Source organism: Taurulus bubalis (assembly GCF_910589615.1).
Source record: "Taurulus bubalis genome assembly, chromosome: 7".
NCBI classification, from domain to species: Eukaryota; Metazoa; Chordata; class Actinopteri; order Perciformes; family Cottidae; genus Taurulus; species Taurulus bubalis.
Window position 1 is genome coordinate 21090758 of NC_136595.1, and position 24014 is coordinate 21114771.

The following is a 24014-nucleotide window of genomic DNA, read 5'->3' on the forward strand; positions in this document are numbered from 1 at the left end:
GAAGCCAAACTGCTCCTCTGACTGGAGGCTCATTCACATAAATTGTCTGACAATATTCTAAGGAATTAGCAAAAACAAATATTTCTCTTGTTATTTAATATATTTTTTTATTTCAAACGTGCGGTGTCATAAAACATTTCGCTATTGTGCACTGGGGGCGGGGCTGGGGGACTAGACCTTTAATTCCTCTGATTCCCATCTGGGAGTCTCGCATAATACTCAAGTCAGCTGACTGAAGACGCCATTTTGTCAGCCATTTCCTACACTTATCCGTTGCCAGCGTCTCTGCACAGCACAGGACGCCCCGTCCGGCCTCAGCTTCCTCTGCCCGGGCTTGGTAAACAGCAGCAGACCCCCCCTCTGCACTATAACGGTACCCGGGTGGATGAGAGACAGTCTAGAGGGTCGGTCGGCACCCACTAGACCTCTGGAAGGCGCTTCAGCCCCGCAGGACTCAAGCGGTACAAGTCGCAGGCGAACATGGCTTTGAAGATTGTCAAAGGGAGCATCGATCGGATGTTCGATAAAAACCTTCAGGATTTAGTACGTGGCATAAGGAACCACAAGGAAGATGAGGTAAGAAAAACAAAACAACAACAACGAGCAAACACTGTCACCTGAAATATGTGAAACCTTCCGTTCCGTGTTTATTTAACTCGACAAATATTACAAAGTACCGTTATCGCCGCCCAGCTAGCTCACGTTCACAGCTAACGTTCGGTGAGTTTCCGTTGGGCAGCTAACGACGGCTCAGTCATCTCTCCGGCGAGCTAACAGCCGCTACAACACAGTAGTGTCCCGCGTCTAGTGGTCGTTTAACGTTGTTAAATGACACGTTAAAGAGTGCGCGTGGTTGCTTACTTTGTAGTCACGCTGCGTGGACTGTTTTAAACGAAGAGGAGGGATGAATGAAGAGTTGTTACTGACAGCTAGCAAACCTAGCTAGCTGACTGTCAGACAGTTGGAGGAAAGCAGCTCGATAGCTTATCACAATTCATCGGAATTATTTCCCGGTACCAGAGAGTAACTGCTCTTGTGGACACTACTACCAGCAGGCAACCATTGCTAACTTTGATCAATTGTTGGCCTGAAGTGACCGACTCATCCAGTGGTCTTCAATCTGTCGGTGTTATTATTTCTCACGTATTTGAGTTGACACCAGAGTCCCTCTACTGTTGAATGGATGACGTGATGCTCTAACTACATGCGCACACTTCAGAGTGTAAAAGAGGCCTAACTTATATTTCTCTGCACTTTATACTTGAACATGCAGATACGACCATCCTTAGTGTTATTTATATAAAGTTGCATCTTTCTATAAACTCGTTAGTCGTGAAATACGTCGTTTTGAAACGTCCCATCAGTGATTGAAGGTGAGCTCACCCCTGTCTCAGCGATGTGGGTGACGACAGGATCATCACAGCACCTGGCTAAGTGGGATCAAGGTGGGAGGGGCCGATAGAGGGCACTGTTTTTGGGGGGCAGCCACGTTTCAATCTCTCAAATCAGCCTGCTCTTCTTGTGAGCTCTGTTGGCTTTGTCCAACCCTGGGGTAGTTGGAGGAGTTCAGGGTATAATGGGGTGAGGGTACAAGGCAGTTTACTGGGTTGGTGTTGCACAGAGTTGCGGTGCTGTACACACCTGTTTCCAGCTGTATACAAGATGTGAAATGTAGAGGTAGTGTGTCTAACCCGAGGGCGATTTGGGGATTTTAGTCCGCTCTCTACGTGGCAGATTTGTCCTGCTCACCATCTCACCCGAATACCAATTTCCAAGCATTTTAAGGCAAAACCACCAGATCTAATCATCTATATACACATTTTTCTTGACTATTATTTCATGTACATTTGTGTCTTTTAATATTTTTGGTCAATCAAGCTCTCGGATCACTTGTTGCTCGAGGCAGCCAATGCTTGATCTCTTGATTCAGTGTATGAGCTGGGAGGTTCACCAGCTGTAACCTAACCTAGGTAGCCTAGATAAGGTGATGGTTGCCCAGTCAACAGTGGACAGTTTGCTGAAATATTAATACGCTGTGAGTGCGTGTGTGTGCAAGTCTGAGTGTATGTTGACTTTTTCTGGGCAGCCCACAGTTTGTTTTTCACATGTGTGCTAAGTCCTTGTATGGTTCATTCATTCACTCTCTCTCTCCCACGCCTTTGGAACAGCTGACATATTGTAGGAAGGGTGTGAGGATGTCTAAAGTGTAATTCTGTGAGATTAGTTATTGAATTTGAGGTATATTTATACTTGTCGTCTGTTTATTGCTTCATTGCTGCCTGATAGATTGTCTTTTCAACTATTTCAGTTATTTCAATGGGTTCTGAATCGCTCATTGATGACAAGTGTGCTGCAGAAGTGCTGCGTGTCTGCCTGGTGATCTTGTGTTGAATCCCTCCTCCAGCTTGGCTAGCCACAGTTTCTCCAGGAGCAGCATTAGCAGAGCTCAGCCCCCCTTCCCCTTCCTGCCTCCTCCTGTCACTATGCTGTCTCATGACTGCACACACATGACCAGCACACACTCGCACACTACAGAGCGATATGTGTGTGTTTTATTTTGCAAGGTTGCTCCTCTCAACAATAGATGACTGATTCACTGCTCTATTCAGAGGTCTAACTGAGCTTGCCCTCCAAGTCATGATTTTGATGACTTTAGACCTGCCATAACTTTAAATCTAACACCAATGACTCATGATTTGAGTTTGTCTTACAACTTATAGTCGCAATACTGCACAATACCTAAATAAAGTCTGGATAGCAACAGACAGACCAGGATTTTCCATCTTGTTCCTGGTGCTTTGGAGCAGTCGCCCGCTCCGGATATCACTCCACCTAATCTGATCTGGTGTCTGTTGTTTGTCCTCTCCTTTGTCTGCCCTCAGGCCAAGTACATCTCCACATGCATCGACGAAATCAAACAGGAGCTCAAGCAGGACAACATCGCTGTCAAAGCCAATGCCGTATGCAAGCTCACCTACGTAAGATCTCTCTGCACCCTCCACAGAATCACTGACTCTTTGTCTTTCACTTCTACTTGATACACATAATGAAGTACACCATCATTATTAACAAATACGAAAACTAACAAAACAAATATGATTTGATTCAGAAGTATCTGTTTTGTATTCTCACCTTTTAAGCAAGTAAAACATCTATTGTTATTTACGGATTATGTCTTAAGTTTATTCAAACGCTAGCTCGGGAAGATTTTGTTTTGAGCAAATATTTAATTTTGAACCTCCAGTAGGCTCACACAGTTTCATGCTTTTCTAAAGTGAAATTTTGTGTTGAACATGCGCACAATGTTAAATTTAGTTTGGTTATGATAACTGTAGAAACAAGATGCTTATAGACTTTTTTTTATTTTTATTTTCAAATAGCATCATGCTGAATCAAAGCCCATTGTTTTGGCTCAAGGCTTCATCAGAGGCAAATAGAAGTGACAAGTTAAAAAACACTTGATACATTTTTATAAAGCAGGTGCAAGACCGCATGTACAACTGTTTTGTAGCTGACGATTAGTCAGTATACAGCCTAATGGCTAGTAGCCAGCACTTGTTCACAAAAGTGTACAATTTCTGTTTAAAAGAAAGCACTCATTCTATTAATAGTTCAGACCCACATTTAGGTTTAAATGGCTTTTTGCAACTGGCATCTGTGCCCACTTTCAGAGCTTTCTGCTCAAATAATTTAGCCTCTCTGTGCACCTCTGCGTCAGCTTAGATCCCCCCTCCTCCTCTTACTCACCCACATCCCTCTCTGTCTCCTTTCTTTTCTGTGTTACAGCTTCAGATGCTGGGCTATGATGTCAGCTGGGCCGCTTTCAACATCGTTGAAGTCATGAGCTCCTCCAAGTTCACATACAAGGTAATAATCGGGACGTATTGGAAATGCAGAACGTTAAACCTGGTCACTTAATGGATTAATGGTCACGATGCTATGACTGTGATGTACACCCACGTGTAGATGTGTCAGAAAATTGGATACATCTCACCAGCTGCCCTTTGCTGTACCATTTTAGTTCATTTCTCCACATACATACTCAAATGTACTACTTCTGTATCGCTCCATGGAACTGCTGTTTGCAATAATTGCATCGCAGGGAGATGTACTGAAATTCACTCAACAGTAGTATGTTCTCCACCTTTTGTAATCAAAAGCCCACTTCTGATTGGGAAAAGAAGGACCACCTTCCCAAATGTATCAAAATGCGAAATAAACACAACATGACAAAATAAATAATAACAAAATAAATCGGGTTGTGAATATTTTTTTAAACCACGGCTAGCTGTAACGATAGATACAATCAAAATGATGTTTCCACATTGAAGCTCTTACTGGTGCGGTGTTGTCTCCCACATCACTTTTACATTTCAAAAGTTTGATCCAGTTCCTCACTTAATCCCGGGGAACGTTAGCTCGCTAACGGTGGCAAAACACGCTTTCCTCTCCCTGATGATGTGTTGCGGTGGCAATATTCAAAAGTGAATCGCTGCGGTTCAGTGAGTGGTTGAATTGCAGCACAGTATGTAATTCTTTCTGCTTTTGTTTTTTCCTCCAGAGGATTGGCTACCTGGCGGCCTCACAGTGCTTTCACGAGAGCACTGATGTCATCATGCTGACAACCAATCAGATCCGAAAGGTCAGTGATGTTCTTCCTCTGGCCCACTGAATATCCCTCACCCAACCTTTTCTGTCTGGTAAACTATTCCTTTCTATTTTTTTATTTGTTTTCTCTCCCAGGATCTCAGCAGTCCCAACCAATATGACACAGGTGTAGCCCTCACCGGCCTCTCTTGTTTTGTGACCCCTGACCTGGCTCGGGACCTGGCCAATGACATCATGACGCTGGTGAGTCATGGAGAGTATTTCAAGAGGTTTACCAGCAAGTACTTGTGCTCTTTACTTTTCCTTTTCTGGCTCCAGTTTCCCTCGCTAACTCCTCCTGGTCTTTATTGACCTCAGAACTTTTAGTCAAGAGGAGGCGTTATTCCGTTTTCTAGTTTGAACACAACCATTTCTGCTGTCTTTACTTTCCCCCCACCCTAGATGTCCCACACTAAACCCTACATCAGAAAGAAAGCGGTGCTGATAATGTACAAGGTGTTTCTGAAGTACCCAGAGTCCCTGCGGCCCGCTTTCCCCAGGCTCAAGGAGAAACTGGAGGACCCAGACCCAGGTATCAGGACAGACGCACTGCATTCATCTGTTACGCAGGAAGCTTGTGCTTTGTCACCTGAACCCTGTGAATTATTCAGCAACTAAGAATATGAGATTGAGGAAGGCTCATTGTGCTACTGCCACAGCTGTCTGGGAATATTCAACCACTCACCAGACTATTTCTGTTCTGCAGACAAAAACATCTCGCAGGGCATATATCTGACTTTATGATGTCGCACTGTCCATCAGTGAGACAATATTTACTAGTCTGAGATTCTGAAAGAGCTTTGTTGTAACAGCTACTTTCAACTTCTGTCAAAAGTATATTTCAAATGTGATGTTAGGTGAAAACAAATGTACCTTCTTTACTACTACTACTACTATAACATTCTTACCATTTATGACAGCAAAACAAATGTCCACTTAAATTAAAAATAATTTATACTTGACAAAAAGCTCCTGAGTCTATTTTATACATTAAAACGTTTTTTCTTTGCCTGTGTTATACTGCTACAATATTATACCATGTTTTGTAGCCATTATTCACCCTAAGCCCAATAAGCACATCAAATTAAAATTGTTCATTGTTTTACTTATGTTAAATAAATGATGTTCATTACCTTTTTTATTCTGATTACATCTTTTCTTATTATCTTTGTTCCTCTTTAGGTGTCCAGTCTGCAGCAGTAAATGTTATCTGTGAGCTGGCTCGGAGAAATCCCAAAAACTACTTGTCTCTGGCCCCGCTCTTCTTCAAACTCATGACCTCTTCTACTAATAACTGGGTTCTCATTAAGATCATCAAGCTGGTAAGTCAACAGGATACAGGAAACTTGAGTTTCTGGAGTGGTGATGAAATCTTGCATGAGGTCTTAAAAAGCTGCCATGCTCTTTATTACCATGGACAAACAGACACATACTGTGCACCACCAAGCCATGGTTTTGTGTGACCGTAGCAGTATTGCACCAATCACACAGGAATAAATCCATCATAAAAGAGGAATTGATACTAGTTCCTTCATCAGCATTAGAGGTTGCATTGCTTAGCAAGTTGTATTTATGTGAGCAGAAGCACCTTTTTTTTTTTTTATTTTTTTTTTTAATTTTTAAATAACAAGTTCACATCCCTTCTCTTGGAGTTGTTAGAAAATTATTGCACAATAAAACTCCTCCAATCTGTCAGTGATTATGAAAAGATAGTTTAAGTTGATCCAAAATTAAAATTCTTATGTGAGACATAATCTACAGTGTCGTGGCGCTCTTTGTTTGACAGTTCGGTGCGCTGACACCTCTTGAGCCACGGTTGGGAAAGAAGCTGATTGAACCTCTGACAAACCTAATCCACAGGTGAGAAGAAATCCCTTTTTAATAATAAACGTTTTTCACAGTTCGTAAAAGCATATTGATCTGACGGGTATATCAATAATATGTTGTCCTCCTCTCTCACAGTACCTCTGCCATGTCTCTGCTGTATGAATGTGTCAACACTGTGATTGCAGGTCAGTACGTTTTCAATATTCAATGTGTGCAAAGTAGTGGTCTCATGTATTTATTGTGTGCTTTTGCTCTATTTCCAGTCCATTTTAAAATCCACGTCTTTTTTTTTCTTCTTTCTTCTAAAGATAGTTTAGTTCACATTCAGCTCTAATTGCTTATTTTATCTCTCATACAGTGTTGATTTCCTTGTCCTCTGGGATGCCTAACCACAGTGCTAGTATCCAGGTAAGCCTCTGAGGTCCACTCCTCCATCTGCACCTTCCTGTGTTTAAATAATCATCATATCCGATTCCAACCCAGTTGAACCACAACGCATGCTTTCACCATGTTTCTTTCTGTTCGTCTATCCGTTTAAACATGTTTTCAAGTAGAGCCACAGCAACTATAGGACAGGCTAGCAGATCTCATGAAGCCGTTTTTCTTCTGGCTTTCAGTTGTGACCGTCAGTAATGCATGGGAAACATATTTTGCACCATTTTTAATATAAACTGCATTTCTCCCACTTTTGTTTGTCTCTTTTATGATTTCTATGACCATACTGAAAGTGATTTTGAAAGGTTATCAGTGATGTTAATGGCTCTCCTTTTCTCCCCTCCTTTTCTCTTTCTCTCTTTCTCTTTATTTTTCTCCATTTCCAGCTCTGTGTGCAGAAACTGCGAATCCTGATCGAAGACTCGGACCAGAACTGTGAGCCCTCTGTCAATGCCTGCAGTGTGTCATTTTCTCATTGTCTGCGTGTTTCTGACTATGGAACAGTCCACCCTCTTAGACCCCAACAATGTAGACCCCCTGACTCTGGATAACTCGAACATTATGATAGTTCCATTCTCAATTAAGGGACCTGCTTGGAATACCATTACCGTCACGCCACTATACCCCCTTTCACACACAAATCCTGTGTTCGACAAAGAAAGTGAACAACTTGCAGCATGTTTTTCCCGGTTTGTTGCCTCGATTTTAAAAAGGTATACAAGTTGCTAGTCTGCTATTCTCAAACGTAAGGCATGGCTCTATAAATACACTCTCTTGCTGAGAATACTGTATCCAGCCATTCGAGTTATCTGGACACCCATACATGCATAGATAGTTTTGTGTGTGGAGTAGACTAGAGACCTCCGATGTTCATAGAGCAGACTGAACCTGTGGTTTTTGTTTGCTGAAGCTATAGCACTTTCAAATCCATTGTTAGGTTAAGTAGGTGCAAGATCACAGCTTCTTCCCTAGACTTTGAAGATATTTTGCTGATGGAATCAGTGAGGTAAAGTTACACAATTAAAGACGAAATAGGCCATGTTGGAAGTCCATCATTATTTAAAAATAATATATATATATATATATATATATAAAAAAATATCTCACTTAAGTTTAATTGAGATGTCTGAACGAAGGATCCGTTGACAACGTCGTGCTAAATGCATTGGCTGTTTTGCAGTCAACTAAAATGGGAAGAATCTGTTGCCCTTGCGTGTCTGTTTTTAGATGCATTGTGTGTTGCTGCGAACACCAGATGCAATAGATTTATTCCTCGAACTGTTTGCTTTGTCAGACTCTCATTTTATAACCTCGCCATCAGCTGCACTGAGTTCATGTCCCCAGTCCTTTCTGCAATGCATTCACTGCACTGACGAGGCTCACCTTACCACCAAGGTCACTATCACATGCGCACACTTATTGATCCAAAAACTTGAGAGGCATTTGTCTTTGCCAAATCAGTTGATAGACAGAAGGCTGTAATTCAGCAGTTTCTTTTTAATTGTTAGTGTTTCATTTGGTGAGTAGGAAAAGCTGCCATGGATTCGACAGGATAAAGCAAAACGAAACTACTGTGTCCAGTGTGTGTGTTGTACCGTGTGTGTTTGTGTGTCCTTTCCATATTTCTGAATGTTTTGTGTTCCTTTCCTTTATGATATTTAGTTTGTGTCATTTCCATATGTTTTTTTTTTTTTAAATAGTTTATTCAATGTAAGATAACACAACAATATTTCTTTCATATTATATTAACATATTAGATATTTTCTAGGTACAGCAAGTTGGGCCTTTCAGAGTGACTAGATTTAGGGAGGAGGAGTAGTAGTAGTAGTAGTAGTAATAGTAGTAGTAGTAACTGAAATATTTTTTTAACAAGTTGTCCAGTTTCAAAATAGTTCTGTCCTCTGGAAACAAAGGATTTCCAAAAAAATACTTGTTCTACCGCCAGGTATTGTATTGGTTCTCTCACTGCAGTCACAGTCAAGTAAGGATAGTCAGGTTTCTAAAAAAAATACTATGTATAACAAAATACGTAATCATTGAAGTGGCAATCCTCAAGATATCAGTCCTGGTTGATTTGGTGACATCCTATCTACTGGTTGTAGCAGTAGATGCGGTTTATTACTACAGGTCCCAGAATGGAAGAGGGCAGCAAAACAAGCGTGTCGATTTAAAAAAGAAAATAAGTCGGGCAATAATTGGCCTTTTTAAATCCCTCTGTGAGCAACTGCGATCTGATATTTACTTTGCTCCATGAGTCGGCGAAAGTGAAAGTAGTTCCTCTCAAAGAACTTTAGCAAATAATTGTGAGTTTTCTTGTTTTGTAAATATTTTTGATCAAAGTTAGGCGTGAATGTCAAGCTCCCTGACGAACACATTGCATGTCCTGTGACTACTTCACAATATAACTTGTGTTTTGCAAGTTAAATGCTTTAAAAGTAGGGCTGCAGCAGGAGGAGATGTTTAGTTTGCAATAGCAATAATTTGTGAAAGCATCTTTTTCCACGATTGTCACCACGGACACCCAGTTGGTAATACTGCCAATATATAAATATTGCAATACTTCCGTCAATACAATCACTAGGCCATAGGCCATTGTTCTTTCCTCATTCTGTGATAGTCATTTATTTAAATGAAAATCTTTAAGACTGCCACTTTAATGTAGAGAATACAAGTAAATATTTGTATTTGCTAGGGTGTGGTGAGCTAAGGGTGCTGTACATCTGTGTTGAAATATGCTGATCTCATGTTTGTGTTTGCAGTGAAGTACCTGGGCCTGCTGGCCATGTCAAAGATCCTAAAGACCCACCCCAAGTCAGTGCAGTCTCATAAAGACCTCATCCTCCAGTGTCTGGATGACAAGGACGAGTCCATCCGCCTGAGAGCTCTGGACCTGCTCTATGGCATGGTACGAAGCAAAGACATTTGTTTTTACACATCAAGGTTTTTCAGTCAATTCTCAGTTTAGGTCATGTTTCTTACTCTGTTTTGTAGAGCCAGATTATCTCAGTTTAACTGTTAGAAAATTACCTTTTATTCTTAGCAGGGCAGGAAACTACCTCCTTTACCAGAAGTATTTGCAGAGTTCATCTGCCATGTGCACTGTTTATATAAAAGGACTTGGTTTACTTGAGTGGTTGACGATAGGTTAATCCGGGGAAGATACAGTTGCTGGCCAGAATAGCTAATGGGTGGTGTAGAAACTTCTGTCGGAGGTGTTGAATACATACCAGTGGCTGTGTGATATTATTTTATGTTATATGACAGAATATATGTGATGTCTTCTCTGTACAATATATTACAGTCAGTTGTTTCCTTCATTTTAAAGCTGTTTTAAGGAGATTATTTCTCTTTCTCTGGCTCGGTAAAACAATGAATTAATCAGAAAGATTTCAATTTTTGCACCTAAATCTGAGTTTTGTTGCTCTCCCAGGTATCCAAAAAGAACCTAATGGAGATTGTAAAGAAGCTGATGCTGCATGTGGACAAAGCAGAGGGAACCACCTACAGAGATGAGCTGCTCACCAAGATCATAGACATCTGCAGCCAGAGCAACTACCAGTATATCACCAACTTTGAATGGTCAGTTGCTCCACACCAGCATTGTCTTAACTTTCATATTCTGTGAATATTGTTTGACGTTACTCTTTGACGAGATTTTCAACCGTGCCCCTTCATATCTGCTTGACAGGTACATCAGCATCCTGGTGGAGCTGACCCGGTTAGAGGGAACACGGCACGGCCAACTCATTGCCTCTCAGATGCTGGATGTGGCTATTCGGGTCAAAGCCATCCGGGTCTTTGCCGTGGCCCAGATGGCCACTCTGCTGGACAACGCCCACCTGATGACGGGCAATGTGCAGCGGAAGGGCATCTGTGAGGTGTTGTACGCAGCGGCCTGGATCTGTGGCGAATTCTCTGAGTATGTTGATTTCTCTCATTGGGATGCACACTTACACTGACTGCAGTAAAACAAGATGTGAACATAAGAAGGGAGCGATTCCCACAATAGGGAAGGTAAACCTGAAGTTTAAATGCGTAAAAAGGCCTGTATGACTGACTGTATTATGATACAATTAAGGTATTCCATGACCTGTAACAATGAATCCATAGGGAGAGATGATTATTACATTTAATTTAGCTGACACTTTTATCCAAAGCGACTTACATTTTTTTTCTATACACCGTAGACACAGGTGCGGTGATTGACAGCTTGGTTCAGATACTGTGCTTCCTCCCGCTGTGTTTCTTTCCTCTAAGTGTGCAAATTGACACAAACACTCTGCAATGCTAATCTGTGTCTTCAAATTGGCCTCAGTGACACTTGTGTTCTCTTTTTACTTTTCAAAAGTAACAAACAATTTCCGTTTCAAATGACATATTAAAGGGTTCCCATTGTAGATAATGTCTGGAATATAATGGTACTTTTTGATGTGTAGATTATTTCATTTGATGGATGCATTTCCAAACCATTAGCTGCTTTGTTTAGCACATTCATTATTACTTTTTTTTTTTTTAAGAGGATCAATTAAAACAATTTCATGAAGAAAAAAAGTTATTATCTCAGTATCGTGCTGGAAATGGCATCAGTATTGTGATTAAATGTAGTTTTCAAATGGGCCTTTCTCTAAATCCACCTCCTCTCCTTAGACACCTGGAGAACCCGATGCAGACGCTAGAGGCCATGCTGCGGCCAAAGGTGGCCACCCTACCGGGCCACATCCAGGCAGTGTACGTGCAGAACGCAGCCAAGCTGTTTGCCACTGTACTGAAGAACCAGGAGGGGAACACGGATGGCACAGCAGCACAGGAAACCAGCCAGCTGATGATAGACAGGCTGCCGCTGTTTGTCCAGAGCGCCAACCTGGAGGTGCAGGAGAGGGTAAGATGGAGACATGCATAGAAGTCACAACTGGTTTTCTTTTGCCAAAGCAATAACAGAGATACTTACTTTTTGCCCTTTGACATTTAGCATCGTATACCTCAAAAGGTTGCCCACTAGGTGCATTACTGATAAATGTCTGCTAATCTCCCTCTCTCATGTTCTCAGGCGTCTTGCATCCTGCAGCTGGTCAAATACATCCAGAAACTTCAACAGAAGGACGTAGAAGTAGCAGAGGAAGTCATTGCTCTGTTCGCTGGAGAACTCAACCCTGTAGCCCCCAAAGCACAGAAAAAAGTGCCTGTTCCTGAAGGGTGAGTTTGCTCAGTAAATGAGGAACCCACACACATTAAAACAGTTATTAACACATTATTACATAGTTTGACATGACTGTATTTCACATATATTTTTGTAGTAAAACCCATAGGACTTGTTCATACCATCCATTGTGGTCCACCAGCAACATGTATGTGTCTGTCTGTGTTGACCAGTGAAGTTTAAGTAAGTTTGTTTGTTTGTGCAGTCTGAACTTGGATGCCTGGATCAACGAGCCTCCTTCTGAGAGCGAGTCTGAGGACGAGCAACCCAAGGCTATTTTTGCCAAGGAGGAGCCCAAACACTCCCGCGCCCGTCACACAGAGGTGGACGAGAAAGAGCTGGCAAAGGTGAGCTGGTCGATGATTGTAGCCTTGTTGAGCTGAACAAGCAACATTGTTCTATAAAACGTACATTTGTACAGCAGTAGTATCTACTACTTACAGTCTGAAATACCAGTGAAATAGGCCTACAGTCTGGTTCATGAGAAAAAAACCCAGGGGCAGATTTTACTCCAAGATAAGCAACCATGGCCCAACTAAAAGGAACTATAGAAAAGCAGATAGATTTATTATATTTTCGATGTGAAAAGTATTTACTTATTTTACTATTCTAACTAATTGTATCCTGTTTACAACAGACTCAGCTGAGGAAAACGTTGTTACATTTACCTGACAGAGAAATGTTTCTTGTTAAAATTGCCAATTCAGGTTTGGCTCACAAAAGAGTGATTAAAATATGGTTCATTAAACTGTTCAGCATCATAGACTTGAAAGCGCCGCCTTGAACAGACTTCAATTTAAGTACATGGTGCTGATATTGCCTCTACTTCACTCTTGGCAGAAGTACAATTGTATTTAGGACTTTTACTGTGCGGTATTAATAGTTTTGCTCTTAAAAGTTAATATTTTTACTTAATAAACATTTGTAACTTTTCTACCATTGCAATACCAACATTCCCAGTAAGAGAGAGGGTAAAAAGTTAAGCAAGAACTCTGCCAGCTGCAGGCACTGCGGCATGGAGGGAGACCGGGTGACCCTCGTCTACATGTTCTCAGTCGGTTGAAAATCTACCAAATTTCCCTTCAACTACTTATTCAATGTCATTTCTAAGGTAGCAGGCAGACAAGTGACATGACTGCATTTACAAGCTAAGAGGACAAAAGCTTACAAAAAACAAAAAACCCTCCATCGCTTTAAAATTCTGATGGCGTAGCATTTTCAGCATCGTCATTGATTACGCCTACTAATCGCAGCAGCATTTAGTGTTTTTGAGTCCAGACATGATAATGCAGTCTTTATCTTCAAAACAATATCGACTTTCTCTGAGTTCTACTCTGAATCTGTTTGCCCATGTGGTTTCCCTCTAATGCTGAATCAAGGCAGGCCTTCATTGATTCATTCATGGAACTGTTTATTTTTTCCCAGAGGAGAGAAGTCAGAAAGCAGGAGCAAGCCAACAACCCATTCTACATCAAGGCCTCCCCATCCTCTCAGAAGGTGTGCTTACCCAGTCCTTTTCACTGCACACGTCTCTGTTGAATCCCGTCTGTTGTATAAGCAATGATTACAGGATGTTGAATACCTGTAGTTGGACAAGTCATGTTTTAAATGCATTTCTTCTTTGTGTAGGTGTACCAGGAGGCGCCAGGAGTGGAGCACATCCCAGTTGTGCAGATTGACCTCAGTGTGCCTCTCAAAGTCCCAGGTAGGACACGTATATCGAAATTATTTTACTGTCATCGTGCTAGACGTCATGCTATAATTCATTTAGAATTAGCAATAATTTGGCAGTGTCTTTGGCGATCAGATCCCATCGTGACGTAGTATATTTAGGGCGTAGAAATGCTGGGATTAGATCAGGAACATTTCCCACGGTGTCACTGGTGGTGATGAAGAGAGTTGGCCAATGATCTGACTGATGGGATGTGGAGCAGGACTGGGCACTAGTGTGATGGAGACTGGAGAGGGAGGGGAGGCGGGTCGAATCTGTGACGCAGCAGAGAGGAGAACAGTTTCAATGTTTTGACACGAACGTTATGATTGGTTTAAGGAGTTTGTGGCAAAATGTGGTTGGTTCATGTACTGAGCAACGCCCATAGTCAGCTGATAAGAAAAGACGCCTCCCTGACTTCATCATGCGAAGCTTCACTTTTCTGGCATCATTACTTTTCCTTCTCTGCTGTATTTTTCTTTTTATATTTGTCTTATTATTTAAATATGACTTATTACATGTAGCTCTCTCCTGTCCCACAGGTCTGCCTATGTCTGACCAGTACGTGAAACTGGAGGAGGAGCGTCGGCAGAAAGAGAGAGTGGAGAAGAAGAAGAAGGAGAAGAAGAAGCGGAAAGAAAAGCGCAGCGGACGAGGGAAGAAACATGATTCTGGCCCTGAGAGCGAGGAGGACATCACGCCTGCGCACATGGTCGACATTGTTACCGAGGAGATGCCAGAGGTACAATGGAGCTGTGAAAATATCAGACGGTTTTATAAAGGCATCAAGACACAGTGTTATAATTAGGGTTGGGTACCGAGAACCGGGGCCAGTATGGCACCGGTTCCTACACGTCCGGTACCAACCGAAAAGCAACGCAGATTTCGGTGCTTTCTTCCGGTGCCTGAGCCGATTTAAATCCTTTTTTTTTTTTTACACTACTCTGTAAAGTTGCACGGTATATAGATACTAAAAAGGTAGCGCGGTGCCCGCACGCTAAAAACGATTATTGAAATAGCGCGGATCAGAGCACACTCGCTGCTCTGCTCTCTGTCTGTCTGCATGCAGAGCGGGGGTCGAGGGGGCGGGGCTTCCAGCGCTCACACACACACACACACACACACACACACACACACACACACACACACACACACAGATCGCTGGAGACACGAGCACGAGCTTTTGATCGTCCGTCCTTGGCTTGATGGAACAAACAACAGTTTCTGAGTTCTGTTGCACACGGTCCCATCAGGCCACCTGATTGGACTGGTGTCTGTTCTTTTTTTAAATATATATTTTTATAGTTTGAAGTTAAAAGGTTTGAAGCTGTAGTTTGAAGTGTGTTTTGTATGTACTTATTTATTTATATCTATAGTATACTTAAAACAGTTAATAATATTGTTCAATTTGAAGAAAAAATAAAAAAGTATCGCTTTAGGCACCGGTATCGGAAAAAACCCAAACAATACCCATCCCTAATTATAATACATTTCATTTCAGTGTAGTTATGTACATTACACATTAAAGGTAATTTGTGCTCTACCGAAGACTGGAATTTAATGTAAAAAGATGATGCATCAGTTTTCCTCTCTTGGTTGTTAGCATATGGACATAAATCTCAGTCAGAAGTAAATACCATAATTGTTTACTTGGTCGTTTGGGGTCTCCGCTCTGAGAGAGCTGAGACTGGAAGTCAATACCTCTACACATCGTGTCACATTTAGTGTATTGTGGTTATAGATTTACTTTGAAAGTTATTAACTCTGTTTTATTGATTTTTCTTTTTCTTTTTTTACCCTCTTGTTGCTTCAGAATGCCTTACCCAGTGATGACGATGACAAAGATCCCAATGACCCTCACAAAGCCCTGGACATCGACCTGGACAAGTGAGTCCACACAATGTATATGTACTCTACTTACGCTCAGACTTGTGTGAATTTAAATGAAACCCATCATTTACGTATCTGACTGAGCCAATCAACCAAACGTAGAGCTGAGGATCACTGAATTTGAATCTTGAATGTCTTTAAAAAAAAAAAAAAAAAAAAAAATCTGGATATCTTCTCAGTCTGATTTATTTCCTGACCTTACCGGCAGGAGTGTCACAGGCGATGTGACTCTGCCCTTTCCCTCCTCTCACTCCTTCTCATGGCATTCTGCTTTCTGCTTCCTCTTTTCTATGCCTACACACACCCATCACTGCCTCTTTGTGTGGGCAGCTTGGTGGAGATGGCTGCGCGCAGGTGAGTAGCGCCCCAGCTGCGGGACCTGAGCGCCGACTATACATGGACTGCCCCTCTTTCTTTCTCTCTCTGTCTAAATAGCTGTCTTGCTCCCCTCACTAACATAGCTGTCCCATCTATCCAGGTAGTTTGCAGTACCTGCTTCCTTTTTTTTTTTTTGCTGCTCTTTCCCAGTATTTTGGATATCGCTCATTGTAGCCTTGACCTAGTCTAATATCTATAACCCTTTTCTCTTACCCTGCTTCTTTTTTGAACTTTTATAAGCTTGATAATATCAGCAGCATATCATTTCTAAACAAATTGTTGCATGGTTCCAAGAAGAATTGTCCTAAAAGAAGGTATATCTTCAATAAGAGTGACATTGTTCCATATATAACAAAGATCATGGACTGGCTGCTGCTGATCTTCTCAGGACTTAATCTTTTACCACCTTTCCTCCTGGAACGGACTACTAAAAGCATTTTGGCACTTAACAACATCAGCATCAATATGCTTTCAGGAAACTGACCCCAGGAGTTAGGTGCTATAATTCTTTCCTCAGTTCGGCAGACTTGCCATGCCTCCAAATTGTCACCAGCCTGCCTTTTGGTGGAAATAACAAGCACGTGTGCCTTGAGACCAATGCGATGATTTACAGTCCATCATTTAGAATTGTTTTGATAGTATATGAGGTTAAACTCATGTTTAAGACTAAGAAATGAAAAAGAGTAAAGTTTGTGCTTGTGATTTCTAGAAAGATTATATAATGTAATAATGAATGTGTCTTAATAGCTTTCTAAAAAGGCACAAGCATTATTACCTGGCTGAAGCCAGACAGAGAGCAGTGTGCCTTTTTTTCTTTATAGAGAATAACCAGCAGAGGGCTGCAGTGCATGTGGTTATTGCTTTAAAGGTCCCAGCTCCGGGAAATAAACTTGTCGGCTCCTATTAGTTCAATATGGAGGAATGTATTGGTGTGGTTTCGAACTGTCGGAAGTGCTAGAGCTTCTAGCTCTGCCAGACGAACGGCTTAACACAACGCTTTGAATGAGACCTGGCTGCTGCACAGTGCAGAATATGTGCCTGAATATAGTCGATTTCTGCACCCTACCAGCCTTGTCCGCCTTTCTAACACTACCAGAAAATACAGTATTACATATTTTCCAGATGATGGCACCAACTCCAGGTGGACCACAATCTCATCATCAATCCTTAGCTAAACAGTCAAAATATGTATCTCTGCATTGTCGTTCATCCAGGCCACTTGCCGACAGTGAGAAGAAGCTGCCAGTCAGGTCGCATCGTGCAGCAGAGGCTCTCAAAAGTCCAGCTGAAGATGCCGAAGCAGAGAGTCCCGCTTCACAGGAGCCCAAGAAGAAGAGCAGCAAAGAAAAGAGAGAGAAGAAGAAGGACAAAGACGGGGATAGAAAGGTGAGTGTGAAATGGAAACCACACTCGCCTCATTCTGCCTCACTGTTGAAACTGCTTCATGAATGTATATTTATGGAGCAGTCTGAGCGAGAGGGGGAAAACAACAAGGACCTGTCAACCGTTATGACGCGATGAGTCAAATGTTGTGGCTCTCAACCTTGTTGTGACACAGAGCTGAATTTATTTGTTTGTTTTTTTGCAGAAGAGCAAAGATGAGAAGAAGAAGAAGAAACACAAACGTGAAGAAAAGGGGGAGGATCTGCTTGGGGGTCAGGCAGATGAGCCTGTGGTCCAATCGGAAGAAACCAGAGAGGTGGCTGCACCGCCCGCCTCCAACGCTGCTGAGGTATGTTCTTACAAAAGGGCGGAGCGAAGCCGTTTCTAACCTAGCAACAGAGTTTATATCTAAGATCTCACTTGATCCAGAATTCCGATTTTTAAATTAAAGAACCTGATCTCAAATTCATGATGAAAAATGGCTTAAGAATATCATTATAAATAGTGTACGGTTTCTGCTAAAGCGTTACACGCACACCGATGTCTTTGATCATTTTCATTGGCTCCACACTTCCATTGCTTCCTCCCAGCTTGTCTTTCAATCAGCTTTAGTGATCAAGTATCAGTTTCCTCGTAGCAGACTGTGCAGTCTCTCGCCAAATACTTGATTTATTCATGAAAGAGAGCGGTGTAATCTCTGTATCCATTTTCATGAATAGTAGAAAGATACTGAACCTGTTTGGCCCTCGCCCCTCTCACCTCCTCGCACTCCTCTTCCTCCCTCCCTCTTCTAGGTTTCGGATCTGGATTTCTGGCTCTCAAACGCTCCAGTGCCCTCTAACGCCCAGGTTGAGTCCCCCCCCCCCCCCCCCCTCTCTCTCTCTCCCCCTCTCTCCTCCCCTTATCTCTCCAGTTTATACTTTCCTTTTTTCATAACTATGTTTTATTGATCTCCTTCATATGTTTTTTGCCATATGTTATCTCTCTACCGTCTCTTGATTTGGATCAGTTTGTTTGTTTTCTCACATCTTCAGCCCCTCACCTTTTTGACACAACTTCCTCTCTTTCACAGGTCACATAACACTTTCCTCTCTCATTCTCCAGCCTTCCTATGTATTTCCAGCATGTCTGTGTGTGTGTCTGTGTGCACAGTATGTGTGTATTTGCCTCACACTGCCAGTGGTTCTCTTCCTCAGCTTTTTGTTTTGCTCGCTGGGTGTCGTGCCGGTCTTGAGGTCAAAGTAGATGTCGTTATTGTTGTGTTGGTGGTAGTGACAAGTGAGCGGAGGTCTGAGGTTCCCTGGAATGTGGCTCGGAATCATTTTTCTCTTGTTCCTGTCGCCACCGCTTCACCACATGTGTCCTTTGACCGCTTACGCCATGATCACATGTGGGGTCGTGCTCGTCTTTGTTTCTGTTTGACCTTTTGAGTGTTGAAACAGCACACACAGAGGCAGAAAACATAATTTACAAATATTCGTAGAAGTCAGGTAGCGTTGAAGCTTTTTTAGGCTGCGGTTTAGGATGCGCCAACCAAGGCAGTGATGAAGAACAACGCTAGCTAGTAAACATTGACGTAAACACTTCATGTCGAAAATATTCAACATGTTTGTTAGACCTCAACAATTTTCACAAACATACGTTTTGTTTTCTTTATGAGATTACCTCCCAGTACATCTTTAAGTTGTTCTTATCTAATGATTCATAAACAAATTAAATAATGGTATCGTATATACTTTTCATATTGGCACAGGAGGACATTTTTATCCAAAAAGAAAATCACTTTTTTAATTGTAAGGATTTGTTATCTCTTGGCTAGTTCCTCGTTTCCAGTCTTTATGCTAAGCTAACAGACTGCTAGCTCCACCTCCATATTAAACAAACCAATACTTTGAGCAATAATTTGAATGAGCATAGTTCCCAAAATGTCACACTATTCCTTTAACTGTACCAGATAGCTTGTGCCATTTAACACAGTATTGTACCGTCCATACCTTCTCCTCTGTAGCTGTTTGGGAAAACCAGGTATGTCAAGTATTTTAACTTTCTTTAGTTCTGTTTTTAATCATGTGAGCTGTCAGTCGTTTAGTGAAAACACTTCTGGTCTAGAACCGCTGCCCTTTTAAAGACATGCCTCGACATGTCTTTAGTGGAAGACTTGTTTTGTTATTGGTTGTCACGGTGGACCCATAGAGAGCTTCCAACCGCAGATATGGAACTTGTAAATCAGAGATCTGTGTACGGCAGTTAGGCTGGTTAGTACAGTCCATCCAACGGCACAGAAAAAAAAGCCACAATCTCCAGATATAACACACTTGTTTTTTCTCAGGCAGGCACATTTCTGGATTCGCTCATTTGGCTGGTTAGTAGTCTTGCATGTGAGGCACTGGGTTTACTAAATCGGGTCGTGGTATCACAGAGCTCGTACGTTGCAGCTGATCATGACACCTTTTTTTTCCTGAATGAGTGAACTCCCTAACTTCATTTAACCTCTATCAGCACAGATGTGGCAAACACTGCTGTATGTGTCACATGCTGTGGTTGCTCACTGCTAATGCCTCTCTGTGTTTTTGTGGTGGTGTCTGTGTGTCCGTACGTGAACAGGAAAAGGAAGCAGCCCCTTTAGCAGCAGCAGAAGCAGCCCCCGTGCCTGAGACTGCCTCTGGCCCGGCACCAGACTCCGAGCCTGATGAGCCAAAAGACACCGAGCCGGAGGAGACTGTGAGTCCCCAATGATGATGCGATAATTGCGAAGTAGAAAGTTTGACTGTGGTGCTCGAGATTCACAATGACCTGACAGTATGCCGCACATTGGCATCTCTTATTCTCACACGTTTGTGTAAATGATGTGCCACAGACATGGCAGCTCTTATGTGATCTCTGGAAGAATATTTCGACCAGTAACCATGTTTCATTACCAGAATATCTGATAAACAGTTACCGTCTTCCTTGTGGGGATTCTCAAGGATAAGAAATCCTCCAAACACAAGAAGAAGAAGCAGAAAAAGGAGAAGGAGGAGAAGGAGAAGAAAAAGAAGAAGAAGCATCATCACCATCACCACCACAGTGATGGAGGTGGCGAGGAGTCGGTGCAGAATGGCACCGTGGAAGAGGAAGAGCCTCTACCGGTGAGTGTTTGTCATCAGAGTTTCACAGCCTCACCTGAGTTAAGTGTGAATGAAAACATTCAACACAGTCGACATATAATCTTTTTATTCTGGGTATTGAGGTGGGGAAAAAGGAGTCACATGTCACTGACTTCAAAGACGCCAATAAACTGATGCTGCATTTAGGCAGTATTATTTATCATCATTTTGATATGTGCCTCTTGCCTCCACTGTTCGAACCACCTGACTGAGACACACGCACACGCACACCAGCTCCTGTTGCTTAGTTAGCATACAGAGTGACAGAGAATGCCTGATCTGACCTGAGCTCCTCTCTCCTTTCAGCCCATGTCCAATTACTGCCTGCTGGCTGAGAACTCTTACATCAAGATGGTGAGTGATGGCGAGATGCTTCTGAAGGAGGGGCTTGTACCACTGGGCTCGGGGAAAAAATTGCAGTTTTTCACTAATCATCCTAATTAGTTTTGTTCACTATTTGGCTCCAATATATAGTTTGGTTCACTATCTCAAGCTGTATTGATGCTCCTATGACAGGGCTGTTTCCATCATCAGATTTTGTTGGTGGGAATAGTTGTTGTTTGTGTACATATGTATAAACGTATATGATCATCTGATGGACCTTATGATATTTGCCCTCAATCGGCTCTGTTGTTGTGTCGTCTTGATGTGACGCTGCATATCACTGCAATAAAATGAATAAGTAAAATGTCATTACGAATACTAAGATCCAGATTGTGGAAAATCCTGCATTTTTCCCTGGACATTGAACACATTCTAACCGTCCTGAGTAAACGAATATTGAAACGATCGTGCTAATGTGCATGGTTAGGCTGTTTTTTATTATGTGAAAAGTATCCAAGACAACAGTAGCAGTATTTAAAAAATAAAAAGAATGTATGCAGATCCTCTCCTTTTCTCTCCCTCTATTCAAAGATGATGGAGGATGTCAATCAGGTACTAGTTAAAATTCTGTCAGTGACAGAATGTTCTTAAAACCCTTTTCTAGATGTGTTTCTCTCTGTTCTTGATGCTCTTCATGGACTAACTTCTACAGCTGACTATGTGACCGTTTCTGAGTGATTTTGTCCTTGTGCTCTGTCTGACTGGTTTCTTGGAAACTGCAACGTGTGCTTTGGTGTTGGGTTTATGAATCAAGATGTTTACTGTGTCTATTCAAAATAATCATCGCTCAGTGAATTACAAGGACGGCTTGTGTTTTGAACCGGCATTCCCCATGCACATTATTTGATGATTAAATTAAAAGAAATTACTTTTTCTCCCACAAAGGAAAATGACATCCAAGGAAACCTGCAGGATGGCAGTCAGGTGGTCGTATCTATTATATTTGAAAACAAGTGTGACAACTTCCTCAAATCCATGGAGTTCAACGTCCTGGACTCTCTCAACTCAAAGCTGCAGAGGCCAGAGGGGTCGGGTCCACATGATGGCCTCACCGTCCCCTTCCAACTTCCACCTGGTCAGTGATTTAAATGCAAAATGTTCACTTTAGTTGTTGGCAGTTGATTTCCCTAAAATATACTCATGCACAACATACCAATGTATGTATTTTATGGAGTCATTGTGTTCTAAAGTTGTGTGTACATCACTTTGGGATGTTTTTTTTAGTCTGATTACTTAGCCGTGAACGTTTCTCCTCAGGGGTGTCCAATGAGGCGCGGTTTGTCTTCACTGTGCAGAGCATCGTAATGTCACAGAAACTGAAGGGAACCCTCACCTTCATCGAAAAGGTCTGAAGGAAAACACACACACACACACAAATGGCAAAAGATCTACTCGCAAAAACATAATTTGTGTTATATAACATCAATCATAGCTTCTGTAAAGTGTTAAGATATTTTTAAAGCTCTGATATTATCAATTTCTTATTTTAATTTACTTTTGCCGCTACCATGCCAAACATAAATAGGAGCTGTGCATATTGCGGAGTTAGATTTGTAAAAGTAATTGTCGATTCCACTCATGTCCAAAACATTTAGGCTCCATCAGGGAGGTGTAGTCGTACAGAAGCTGCGTGTTTAAGCAGGACAAGGAATCCTAACCTGCTCGATGTCTCTACCGGTCCCACAGGCCAAAAGAGACTTGTTCAAGTGCCCAGTTACGATTATCTGTTATTGTGTTCCCACAGAGTGAGGACTCCTCCACTCACGAGAAACTGGACTTCAAACTGCACTTTACCTGCTCATCCTACCTAATCACTACTCCTTGCTACAGGTATGTGTTATGTTTCACATTACATGTTACACATTTTTCTCATTAAAACCCAGATTATGGAGGGGTTAAATCTACACATTACATTATTATTTCGTAATCTAATCGGGTTATCCTCTGGGCAGCAGGAACAGGTTCAGTCAATTTCATGTCAATCTGCACAATATTTTCTGTGTAAAATTGGAAATGTGTGATTGACGGTGGCACCAGAGTAAAAATCAGTGGGAAACCTTTCAAACCTATCGTCTGGGCACCATGAATACCCGCAGTAAATCCAATAACTGTTTGGTTATTAGTTTCTGAGTTGTCTTAGTTCTTTGTCATGTTTTCGTGGAGGAGAAATTGCAAATGGAGTTTCGTATGTTTTGTTTGGCCAGTGATGCGTTTGCAAAGCTGCTTGAGTCGGGCGACCTGAAGTGCAGCTCTGTCAAACTGGAGGGAGTCAACATGCCCTTCCACCACCTACTGGCCAGGATCTGCTTCCACCACCATTTTTCTGGTACATATACACACCAGGCCACATGTTATTTGTCTCAAGTGAAAGACTTTCCCTAAAACATAAACGTACCAGATGAATTTAGTGTTCCACTTCTAGAAATCATCAATACAGTGTTTGTCAGTATGTTATGACCATGATAGGAAAGTGTTTAACATGTTTCTGTGTTGGTAAACTTAACTTGCAGTATGCGATTGTGCTCATCTAGTAAACCCCTTGTGGTAAAGAAACATGAAGAGAATCAGATCATACGATTACTTGCAGTTGTTTGTGTTTTTGACACTTGTGTTCTTGTTGGATTAGTTGTGGAGAGGGTCGACTCCTGTGCCTCCATGTACAGCAGGTCTATCCAGGGTCACCATGTCTGTCTGCTGGTCAAAACTGTGAGTGAATCAATTCAACTTATCCTCTGAAATTGACATTTTTAATACCCAATTATTATGTTTTTCAAAAAAAGTGGACTTTCACATTGTGAGCTTGACTTCCTCCCTCTCTCTCCTTCCCTCTTATTCCCAGTCTGCTCAGACAGTGACCATTGACGCTAAATGTGACGAGCCGACGCTGCTTGGGAATGTGCTGGATGAGATCAAGCAGACCTTCTCTCAGTGCTGATTGTGTCCGACAGCCCCAGGGTGCCCCTGACCCCTCCATGCCACCTCCTCCCTCGCTGAAACACAACATAATCATGTTACG

General features: G+C 42.0%; 1 protein-coding gene across 8 annotated transcripts; it reads left to right on the plus strand.

Moving 5' to 3' along the window:
• Window positions 1-480: 480 nt before the first annotated feature.
• Window positions 481-23933, plus strand: ap3d1 (adaptor related protein complex 3 subunit delta 1; the record flags this gene model as incomplete). Of its 8 annotated transcripts, none has more annotated exons than XM_079221184.1 (35): window positions 481-576; window positions 2883-2978; window positions 3787-3867; window positions 4562-4642; window positions 4744-4851; window positions 5050-5179; window positions 5830-5969; window positions 6434-6507; window positions 6610-6659; window positions 6833-6882; window positions 7296-7344; window positions 9669-9814; window positions 10340-10488; window positions 10598-10828; window positions 11557-11788; window positions 11957-12102; window positions 12312-12453; window positions 13532-13603; window positions 13736-13811; window positions 14360-14559; window positions 15631-15704; window positions 16038-16061; window positions 17300-17471; window positions 17674-17817; window positions 18263-18316; window positions 20073-20189; window positions 20435-20596; window positions 20921-20968; window positions 21530-21550; window positions 21884-22073; window positions 22256-22344; window positions 22743-22828; window positions 23203-23324; window positions 23625-23704; window positions 23838-23933. In XM_079221184.1, 35 exons carry the CDS (start codon window positions 481-483, stop codon window positions 23931-23933), a joined length of 3828 nt encoding a protein of 1275 aa, XP_079077310.1. The 8 variants fall into 8 exon arrangements, with proteins under 8 accessions (XP_079077310.1, XP_079077311.1, XP_079077314.1 ...); XM_079221185.1 differs by having other exon boundaries at window positions 20441-20596; XM_079221188.1 differs by having other exon boundaries at window positions 20079-20189; window positions 20441-20596.
• Between the last annotated feature and the right edge of the window lie 81 nt (window positions 23934-24014).